This window comes from Corylus avellana, chromosome ca10 (genome assembly GCF_901000735.1).
Source record: "Corylus avellana chromosome ca10, CavTom2PMs-1.0".
Classification (NCBI taxonomy): Eukaryota; Viridiplantae; Streptophyta; class Magnoliopsida; order Fagales; family Betulaceae; genus Corylus; species Corylus avellana.
Window position 1 is genome coordinate 11222452 of NC_081550.1, and position 11680 is coordinate 11234131.

The 11680-nt window shown below is 35.3% G+C and overlaps 1 protein-coding gene across 4 annotated transcripts; it reads right to left on the reverse strand.

Moving 5' to 3' along the window:
- Positions 1-738: 738 nt before the first annotated feature.
- On the reverse strand, positions 739-10931 carry LOC132164529 (lactoylglutathione lyase). Of its 4 annotated transcripts, XR_009438390.1 has the most exons (10): positions 10667-10822; positions 10464-10583; positions 10311-10372; positions 9231-9291; positions 8891-8970; positions 8715-8785; positions 7859-7948; positions 6138-6260; positions 1649-1793; positions 739-963 (listed from the first exon to the last, which is right to left on the reverse strand). XR_009438390.1 is itself a non-coding variant. In XM_059575054.1 (9 exons), exons 2-8 carry the CDS (start codon positions 10554-10556, stop codon positions 6160-6162), a joined length of 558 nt encoding a protein of 185 aa, XP_059431037.1. In that variant the 5' UTR covers positions 10557-10583; positions 10841-10931; the 3' UTR covers positions 1516-1793; positions 6138-6159. The 4 variants fall into 4 exon arrangements, 3 of the variants coding, with proteins under 3 accessions (XP_059431037.1, XP_059431034.1, XP_059431036.1); XM_059575054.1 differs by lacking the exons at positions 739-963; positions 10667-10822 and adding an exon at positions 10841-10931 and having other exon boundaries at positions 1516-1793; XM_059575051.1 differs by lacking the exon at positions 739-963 and having other exon boundaries at positions 1516-1793.
- Positions 10932-11680: the final 749 nt, after the last annotated feature.

Consider the following 11680-nt stretch of genomic DNA (forward strand, 5'->3'; position numbering starts at 1 on the left):
TTGATTCCGCCCCTAATGCCAAGTGAATACTTGAAAAGAATTTGCAACTGGTGCAACACTTGGATGGGCAGCGAAAAGAATGTGAAATTTAATATTTTTCTTTTCATCTTGTGTTGGCAAGAATATAGTTTAAAAATAAAAATAAAAATAATATTTAAATACAAATAGAGAAGAGAATAGAAAATCGGTTAGAGAGAATATAGAAAAAGTAGTAATTAAAGTAGATAATTGTACTTTTTCAGTAACTATTCTGGCTATTACTACTGGAGATGCTCTTACTGCAAACTGAACCAAATATTTCAAGAATGAGAAATACAACTAAGCATTCTCAAGTACCCATCTTCCAACATCCTTATCTATGTAACACATTCACATCCGCTTATTTACTATTATTATTTTTAAAATAAAAATAAAAATAAAAGAACAAAAGGAATACTGCACAGACAGACATTTGAGAATGTTGAGTGACATTTCTCAAATAAATCCAAGCAGCGCAGTGGTGCAATAGACAAAAAATCTAGAGCAGAATCTTCAAGAAATTGTACATTTTCGTAAAATTTTTGGATCAGACAAGCAACCATCACAAGCCCCTAATTTTGTAGGTGTCAAGCCTAAAAGGGCAGTTTATTAAATCTCTCAAAGACCCTAAAGATGCGACTTTTTTTAGGGAAGTAGAGATGAGACTTTTTGAGGTGACTAGAGTTGGTCGAATCTTCTCAATATAGTAGTTTTTGTGTCTCCATATAAAATTTTCACATTATATTTATTTAATGCAGTAAAATTATTTAAAGTATTATAAGTAAGGCTGTCCAGCGTCAACGACTGAATTCAGCCCAAATAAAATTGGGTTACAATATTCAACCCGTCTCAATGATTCAAATTAAAAAATAATTATTAGGATCCATTCGTATCCAAAATCAACATAGTGCCCACTCCTGATCCTCATCTTATCCAAATCTCAACCTAATAAACAGAAAAATAAGGGGAATAGAGAACCCTGATCAATTTAAAAGGCCATGCCATTAAATTTGAGCAACGAAATATAAATTATGATGCTTGAGAAAGCTTTATTCTCAGAATGTCCATTAATCTCAATAAGGCGATATAATTAAATAAGATAGACCACCTTAAACATCTTAAAATAAAAACCTATTGAAACTAGAATTCAAAAGAAAGTCACTTCTGACGACTTCCAACAGGGGTTGGCAAGACATTCATCCACCTTAACTTACCCTAAGTTTTCGACCCGAGACTACCCAAGTTTTCGAATTCCAACAGATGTCATATATATATATATATCTTACAGACAACCCTCTCTTTGTGAATATACATCTCTGACTCTTCGCATGGAATCCCTCATTTCAGATCCACCATTTATTTCTTTAAATGGTGGAGGATCTGAAAGGAGGGAGGACCAGATATAGCTTCCTAATTTCCACTCAATACCATTCCCATGCTGATTAGAATTCTTTACTTGCCCAAAAATAATAGTACTGGGGTAATTAAGCATTGCAATTGATTCATCAAACACCCCTTCCACATTATGGGACCAAAAAAATCCAATTCGTACTCAACGTAAGTAGATAAGGCAAATCATGGAAGAACAGAAAACAACGATACTTCTTTCCTTGTTTCCAGCTAAACTTACATGATAGTCCCCCAAAAGAGTCTCCAATGGCAAATAGTTACAAGGAACCGAGTTCTTCCAAGAAATGTCATTATTGAAGCGTACCTCCAGAGTGCATCAAGGGAAAACAGATGATTACATAAGGCGTCTGAAGCCTTCCACTTTCCTGCATTAGAACCAATAACATTTAGTTGGTGGAGTCTAAAAATCCTATTAACCTTGCTTTAACTCAAATCAAATACATGTATAAAGAAAAATAAAGCATCCACCACTATAACTGCAACAAATCAAATCAGATGTGAACCGCCCTAAAGAAAGATAATATAAAGTAACAGCAAACTAGGCACCCAATAATGTAGATAATTAAAGCAATCAAGTTTAACATGAGCAGAATGAAGCACATCTGGAGATCCCGAAGCACACAGATGCAGGTGGCCCAGCTGGATCGAGTGAAACTTTACAAGCAATGCTTGGGATATTAACCAATCAAGAGATTTGCCACCATAAAGGACTTGTGATATAACACTCCGATCCCATATTAAGAAGATGAGAAGAAGCCCACATAGAGTATGTGGTTTATAAAGATAATCATGGATGCTAAGTTCTACATTGCCTAGTTACTAGATGAAACTGGGCTTTATAATAAATTTAAAAAAAAATTCAAATTGACTAGTCCTTTCGGGAGTAATAGTGCATATGTAATTAGCAGATGTAGGACGATATTTACTTATATATTCGATAAAAATGAAAATAAAGAAAATATCAAAAATAATATTGGAGCCTGCTTGATCAGAATTTTACCACCTTTCAGACAATAGAAGTACAAAAGGAAGGATTATCATGGTTCCCGCTGATTGTCAATTATATATTAGGATTTTATTTTATTTTATTAGTACTTTATTTCCTTTCCTTATTAGGATTATGTTCACTTTCCCTACTAGGATTATGTTTACTTTCCTACTAGGATTAGATTTACTTTCTCTACTAGAAATAGGTTTACTTTCTCTACAAGTATTTCTCTTCTATAAATAAGCCAGCTTATTATGTAAAAAACTCATTGAATTATTATCAAATCAGAGAATTATCTCTCAAGTACTCAGCGGAGTTTTATCTTTCTTTCAGCCTGCAAGGGCTTGTTTTTATCTTTTTGGGTAGAAGACAAAGACGCTTCTTGCAAAATCAAAGACGCTGCTCTTTGGTTAGTTACCTTAGTCTTCCGCTGCGTCAGTTAATATCAGAGCAGGCTTTATCCTGATCATGGCCAATCAGCGCAACAGTGACAAACTTCTCCAACAACGCCGCTTGTAGATGTGGGGCTCTTTCAAGAGCCAAATTCATGGGGTATCCGAGCCGGCATTATCCGGATTCGATGGCCAACTTATACTACAACAACAACTTCTATAACGACGCTGTTCCTGAGAGAGATGTTTCAAGATCCAATTACTAGCGATACATCAAGTGATCAAAGGCTCCTTGGAGAACTGAATTCCAAGAGTTCAAGTAAGCTATGCACACTATGCAACAGGAGATGCACCAGATGCGGGAGACGTTGGAACGCATGCATATGGGTTCCCTTTGGAATTATAGGGACAGTGATGCCAAAGATGACTATGGGATCCAAGTGAAACCCGTTCAGTTTCCTTATGTTGACAAGTTCATTGACGATGACGCAAGTTTGATTCGACCTATCCGTAACCATATTCATAAATCTCCAAATAGTAACTGTCTATGAAGAGAATATTAATTATGGTGAAAGAGATGTGGAAGATGTTAATTTGGTTAAAAAAGTGGAGTTGCCATCAGAGAAAAACTATGTGCAGCCACAATCATTGGTTCCGATGACTACATCAATGCAAGAAGAACCACTATCTCCTCCGTCACAGGTGCAACTCATCACAATCAACCCAAAAATTGGTGATTCCTTTGAAGAAAACGGTGAAGTTGAAGATAACATCCATGAAGAAATCGTTGGAGGAATTTTTCCAAAAGTAGACGAAAAGGAAAAATCAAGTCTTGATGCTATCTATGTAGATTTCTCCAAGTACCTTTCTTCAGAGAAGCCGCTCGTGTTATGCCCAGAAGAAAACTCGATGACGAGTTTTTTTCAAGTGGGGGTGTCTGATGTAGGACAATATTTACCTATATTTTCGATAAAAACGAAAATAAAAAAAAATATCAAAAATAATATTGGAGTAGTGCCACTTGATTAGAATTTTAACAGAAGAAAAGATTGTCACGATTCCCGCTGATTGTCAATTTTATATTAGGATTTGATTTGATTTTATTAGTATTTTATTTCCTTTCCTTATTAGGATTATGTTTACTTTCCTACTAGGATTAGATTTACTTTCTCTACTAGAAGTAGGTTTACTTTCTCTACAAGTATTTATCTTCTATAAATAGGCTAGCTTATTATGTAAAAAACTCATTGAATTATTATCAAATCAGAGAATTATCTCTCAAACACTCTGCGTAGTTTTATCTTTCTTTTAGCATACAGACTTGTTTTTATCTTTTTGGGTAAAAGACGAAGACGCTTCTCCTTACAAAATCAAAGATGCTAGTCTTTGATTAGTTACCTTAGTCTTTTGCTACGTCACTAGCGCTTTTCCCTGGGTCATTACAAGTGGTATCAGAGCCACCTAGTAACGCTAGGTCATGTGGTAGCACTGCATGACGTGGCCCTGACAAGAATGTCAGGAATTTAAGAGGAGTTTGTAACACCCTAGTCCCATATTGGGAAGATGAGAAGAAACCTACATAGAGTGGGTGGTTTATAAAGATAGTCATAGGTGCTAAGTCCCACATCGCCTGGTTACTAGGTGAAATTGAATTTTATAATGAATTTTATGGAAACTCCAAATTGACTAGTCTTTTTGGAATAATAGCGCAGATGTGGTTAGCGTTTTTCTCTGAGTCGTTACAAGAAGCCTATCCACCCACTTCCACCCCCTTAAAACGCCACTTATTCATGATATTAGAGAATGGCTAAGCAGCATTGTCATCAATGCTGTGAATGTCAACGAAGACTTAAAGAGTGCATGTGATAAGTAAAATGGCAGACTAGGTCTATGATGCCAAATTCAAATCCCCAAGTAGCATATGATATTTTATATATTATCTCAGAAAATTATACCACTATGCAAGTCCCTAATGTATCTATTGGGTGTAAGAGATTCATCAATCATTGATCTGGTCATTGGGGACAATATTAAATGCAAACACAAAATCTTGATTCCAAAATTCCGTGACTAGCAGTTGAGAAACAATTTCTGTCATCCATATGCATACACCAATATTATCATATAGACACCTATATTATCATATAATTTCCCTTCAACATGATACAAGCTGCAGATGTTGCAGCTCTACGCTTTTTATACTAAGATTGGAACTCAAAGATCTTTGATGGAAACCAACCTAGATGGCAAAAAATAAGTTCAAAGCTTGTCTTTCAAGTAAGGTCTTAAAAGCAGTAAGTTTCTACCCCACCTTAATTGTCTTCCGTACACCGAGACTATCAATTTAAGTATTATTATTCTCCAACTTTTTCTCTTCCTATTTCCCTTTTGTGTACATAAGTTGCTTCAGAAGCAAGCTGGCATGTATACACACACACCACAACATCATCTTGAGAGAGAGTGGGAGACAATACGGGACTAGGGCAGGAACACCTGTGTAGCGAACAACTTGCTTAGCTTCAAAATGCAAGCAAGGACAGGGGGATTGGACAGTCAATTTGTTCAGTCAGCAGTGTCATTGATTGGCAGGAAATATCATGTGTCACCTTCGTTAGAAAAATTTATCTAGGGCTTTGCTTATTCTGTAATCCTATATAGAGCATCTTGAACCACTATTCATAAAGACTCTTACCTAATAGAAAACATTTCACATTCTGGAGTCTTAACTCAAGTTGGCTCAATTTACTAACAGGTGCAAACACAAGATGAAATGCAAGAAAGAATATAATGATATTAGACAAATCTAATCAGAGAAATTCACAGGGCAATCAACAAGGCCTATTGACGACTTCCATGAATGAAGAAAGATATTTCATAAACTTCACAATATAGTTTAAGCATCGAGTAATCAAAACCATTTATCATATCATTTTGTTTCAACATCATACTAATTAGGTGGTGGACTAGTATTTCTATTTGACCCATGTGCCCGGGCATATTTAGTCCCCATGTATAATAGTTCTGCATGCAAATGTCATTGCCTAAACCATATCCTCCAAGGGAAAAACATGTTTCTAACTTTCTTGCAATCTGACAAATTAAATTTCTCAACAGGTACCAGCATTTTAAACCCATATCAGCCACATATTTGGACTTTGAAGATAAAAGGAATCTACACCATCATCCATTATAGGTTCCCATCCACATATTGTCATTTGTGGACTACAAACCTCACGCTAATATTTTGGAATACTGGTGTATAAGGTTAGTTCAACAGGAAATCAACAATTTAATCAAATGTAGTTAACAAGAAAATCCCAAAAAAATACCTGAAGTCATGGTGGCATTATCTTAAGAAGCACCGGCAGTAATGGTGCCAATAGTTTTAAGGTCAAAGATCTCAATCCAATAGCCATCAGGATCCTTAATAAATGCTATCCCTTTCATTTTTCCTGCATTCAGTTCCACATACCTTAAGAAGCAACAAACGGTTTGATAACTATATCTCTCATTAGGAATAAAAAAAAAACTGTATCTCATTAGATATAGCGTGTATATGCATAATCAAAGCAAGAAGCTTTAGGATAAAAAATCATGAATTTTAATTGGAAAATTCCTTCCACACTTTTTATAACAATTAATACTGCCTACAGTAGAATTGAACTAATTATATGCATAATGATTACTAGATTTGAACAAATATTTACTACTGAAACATATAATTATAAAAACAAAATATCCATAAATTAAATGAGTTGATGTCATTGATTCAAGATCTTTAATTTCCTATATGCTCACATCAGCAGTAGGGTCTTTCTCCTAACCAAGGAATTATAAACCTTTCCTGATCTTAACCAAGTGTCTCTTTTTATTTTATTTATTTATTTATCCTAAATTTTTGTTTTTGCAGACAGAACATTTAAATACACAAATTGCCCTCTAGAAATATAAACCCTCTCAAAGGTTTTCCCTCAGATATCCCAAGAAATTGTTTTTCATTTTGTTTTTATTATTTTTTTTTTTATAGGTAATGCATATCATTAATAAACACAAAGGGGTGCAACCCTAATACATAAGATGCATACAAAAGATAACCCCCTTTTAAGTATTAAAGCAAGCACAAAAATATACAAAATCATAAAAGTTATACAAGAGAGAAATATTATATGCCCTGTTCATATACGAAAGCGATTTAAACAAGTTCTTGAGCTCTTCCATCAGCCTCTCACAATCTTCAAAACACCTTGCATTCCGTTCACTCCAAATACTCCAAATTAAGCACAAAGGGGACATTCCTCCAAGTGGCTAAAACTGAATGGCTACCCAACTGTTTGTCGCCAACAGCTTAACAACTCAATCACCCTTCTAAGCATAAACCCATTCTACACCGGAAAGGTGAGAAAATACACTGCATAATTCTCTAGTCACTTCACAATGGAGAAAAAGATAATCAATGGATTCCCAGCTCCTTTTACACATACAATATCATTCCGCTAGTATTATCTTTCGCTTCCTCAGATTATCCAAAGTCAGAACCTTTCAAAGAGTCGCCATCTAGACAAAGAAACTCACTCTCAAAAGGACATTGACTCTCCAAATACTTTTTTTTATAAGTAAAAAAAGTTTGAAATAGGAATATTTGGACCTTGTGGGTTTCAGTAATGGAGAAACTCCACTTCAAGATGCTATTCAGGAATGATGGATCATAAGTTCTTCACTGAATTTTTTTTGGTGATTGCTAGTCTGTCCTCAACAATATGCCCTGCATATATTCTAATTTTTTTTTTTTTTTTTGGGATATGTGCTCATTGAGAAATCCAAGTTATATTCTTAGATAGAGGATATATGAAGAGAATTTATAGGCTACACCAGTTTAATAGAATATTTGATGACCCTTCTAAAGCTACACTCAATTCAAAGCTTTACATCATGCTCAATAGATTTTCTACCCAGTGATCCCCACCCAAAAGTTGAATTTGAGATGATAATGTACATAAAGAGTGACATAATATGCTTAATAAAATTCATAAGTATGGTAGAGGTGTCTTACCATCATCTGGTTTCTTTACAAATTCCACTCCTAGGCGTTCAAATCTTTCACATGCCTTGTGTGTGTCATCAACAGTGATCCCAATATGTCCTAAAAAACAATGAGACAAGTAAGAACTTAAATTTGAATTCCGTTTTGTATTATTCCTCCAAAGCTGAAGAAATCAACATGAAAGAATATATATTCCTCTAAAGCACCAAAACAAAAGGTTAAACGCCATTGATGCATACAAATTATACTTATAATACATGTTAAGTCAATGCACCAAAGAGCAACACCAGCTTGATCAATACAGCTCCATTTGCAGTCGGGAAAAACTTAATTAAAGATATATTTGACACTCAAAATCATTTGCATATGCAACAGTAAAAGACTGATATAATAAGTTGTGGGTCAGAAATGTCATGATGACCTCAACATCCACGGAGACATCCTTTAACTCATCCACCAATGGAAACATCATCCATATCTTGTTCCATTTCTTAATTAGTACTACAATGAGACAGTGTACCATTTTTCAGGGGAATCTAAACCTCCACCAAAACATAATCAGCCTAGGCCAATTACCAATTAAGCCAATGCCTTTGAGCTCCCTCCTCATTTTTATGGTAAAAAAAAAAAAATCAATTTATAAAATATAGGAACAAGTATTCGAATTATAAAGGTTATGTCATGTGAGTCATTAGATCAGAGCAGATGTAGTTAATGGCCTATTTGCCCCGACACCCTCCATATATGGCACAGAAAAAGGCAATGAATTTTGGTAAAGATGGACTCATAAATCAACCTCTACAGAAAGGGAGGAAAAAAAATCACAATCACATGTAATCACATTCAACTTTAAAAGTCACATTACCAAAGCCACGAGGTTCTGAATTTCCATTGTGGTATCCTTTAAATTCAGGATCGCTTTCAGTCCCCCAATTACTGTAAGAATTATTTTCCAGTTAAGACATTATCAGGGAATATTGGGTGCACAAAATATGACTTTGCACATAGAAATGGACATGTTGTGGAAAATATTGTTCTTACTGTGTTAGCTCAATTGTAGCCTTCTTACTGAAGGTCCAAACTGTTCTATCAACTGAGTTACTTGGAGCAGATGCTGGATCCTACACCAGAAAAAGTATTTACACAAATGTCATAGTTGTTATGTACGGGAACCTATCTAAAAGAGACCTCAGTTTCATGCTTTCGCTATACACTTGACAGACTGAATAAATATATTTCTGTAAAAAGAGACTTCAATGACATGCATATTAGACGGCTGACAGTATAAAAGTTCCAAACAATAGCAACTTCCACATTCCAACAGCCACTAAGGCACTAACAAGAACAATAACCCTTGCAAATTCAATGCCATGTAATTTACCTCATAGCCCAGAAAGTATAAGCTAAACTTCATCTCTGGGAAATCCAGCCTCTTAAGTAACCTGAAATGTCCGAAAGTCATTATTAAATTTCAATTTGGACATTGTATGGTTACCCGAACTTCTAGATACACTCAACATTCCAGAGACGAAATTTTTCAAGATGACTGCACCGACAGATTGGTTTAAAAACCAAAGGTGACTATGCAGTTCAAACACAACAAATTTAAAATTTAGAGATGTCTTCAACTGAAAAGATATAAGGCATATTAAAATAATATGATTCAAACATACATGTCTCCATTATCATGAAATCATAAACTTATAGAAACTGTGAAACTGTGAAGTATCTTACAAGCAGAGTCACCACGGTTCAACACCATGCCTTAAAGACCATCATTTAGGAGTGAAAGAATGAACAAAATAACTCATTTCTCAAATAGAAAACAACTCCATCTCTGCCCCAAAATTCGTGCTGCAAAGGTCTCTAAGAGTCTATTTGGATTGTGTTGGGAAATAGAGTTTTTATATTCAAAAAGAGCTTCTGAGAAAAGCTTCATTTTATATTCAAGCTTTTCTCAAAAATGTGTTTTTGAGCAAAAAAGTCAAAGCAGCACATTTTTGCTTTGCACAACTTTTTATGTACTAAAGTACTTTTTAAGCTCCTTAATTCAATCTCAAACCAACCGGCTCTAAATTACATAAGGTCGCTTTAGGTCTCTTGGAAAGCCTAGCTGTTAAAAAGGGTGGCACAGTAAGGCCCTCAGATTCCCAACTCATCTACGTGACTGCAAGATGGCCCAGGCAACTGGCTGTAAATAAGTATTTAAGTACTATTTATTCCATAAAAATGTAATTTGCGCACAGAAAAATTCAGTTTGCTTGCATAAAAAGAAATAGCATCAAGCACGCCTAAATTGCATATTAGCATTTCAGCATTTATAAACACATGGGAATCAGTCTCAAAAGAAAGTATAAACTAAATAACCAAAAGCCATAGATTCACCATACCACATAACAAAATCACAAACCGAACATGGCCACAATCAGCATCGGAGAAAAGCAAAGAACAAACAACTTACGACATGCCCAAGACGCGAGAATAGAAGTCAAGGCTCAGTTTAGGATCCTTTATTCGAAACATCTGCAGCCAAAATGCCACAAACGTATAACAAATTGCACAAAACATACAGAACCGTAGACAGCATGTATATGGAAATATGAAAACTAATTACGGTTTGTTGCATGAAGTAACCCTTGGTGGCCTCATCTGGGGTTGCCTGGAGGCCGGGATTGTTGGCCGGCGAATCCTTGGGTTCCGAAGCCATCGAGAACAACCGGAATCGATTCAATTCCTGCATTTGAAAACAAATAATACATAAACTACAAGCACCTGAAGATTGAAATGAGAAAATCCCGACGACGAATCGTTTAAAACCTTGGTTTTGGGGGTGAGGGAGAATGGGAGTGAAGATGAAAGAGAGGGTTTGGCCGTGAATCGGAAGAGAGAGAGGCGGGATAAGGCGCTGGTGAGTGAAGCGGCAGCCATGGACTACTATACACGTGTGTGTTTGACACGGTGTGAGAGAGAGAGAGATAATGATAGTGTTACCTTTTGGTGATGTAGGAAGCAGAGGAGGCAATGGCTTTCTCCAGGATATATTTTCGCAACTGGAGTTATATACTCCGACGACGGACCGTCCCCCGTCCATGCCACCTTGCAAATGCGTGTTTTCTTTTTTCTTTTTTTCGTCGAACAATTATTCAGTAGTTTTATGGTCTCACGTACGTAACAGCGACAAGTCTAGTGTAGAATTTATGATATTTGTGTAAGATAAATGAATATTACTCCTAATATGGAAAAAAATGTTTTCCTATTTATTTGATGAAATTTATATTCTAATTCCTGTCTTGATCACACTAAGTTCCTTTGACTATTAAGGAATTATATACCCAAGGAGTAACTCAATCATTAATTTGAATTTCCCTTCCCTTGTGTGGACATGTTACAAAAAAAAAAAAAACTATTAAGAAATTATATGATATAAGAATGCAGTGTTGACAAATTTAGCGTTAAAACATATTTTGTTGTAAGTTGTAAGTTTAGGGTTGAGCTGGAGTAAAAACGATCATATATTTTGATTTTGACATCAAATGAAGGCGAACTAAATTGCGTTAGACAATTAATTCTAAGGGATACAACTTTGTATTTGACAAAGATCTTATGATTTTGATGTTTATAGGTTAAAACGGGCTATCAATATAAGTCTAAAACTTTGGAACTGAGGAGTTGAAGATCTCGTTCGAACGAAACCATTCTTGTTCGGACGAGAATGTGTGTCAAGTTTCAAAATTACTTGATCATAATCCTGATTGAAGCCCGATCGAGCAAAAGAAAAAAATGGCTTTTAGAGAGCTACATTTGCAAGGTGCTTGAACGAAAGAGCTATAG

Bases quoted from the DNA above. Each gene is read 5' to 3' on its own strand.
- LOC132164529 (XM_059575051.1), bottom strand. From the start codon at position 10,777: ATGGCTGCCGCTTCACTCACCAGCGCCTTATCCCGCCTCTCTCTCTTC. The intron at 9,292-10,310 runs GTAAGTTGTTTG...CGGACATTTCAG, and splicing joins TCTCGCGTCTTGGGCATGTC to GTTACTTAAGAGGCTGGATT. The intron at 7,949-8,714 runs GTAATGTGACTT...ATTGTTTTTTAG, and splicing joins TTCAGAACCTCGTGGCTTTG to GACATATTGGGATCACTGTT.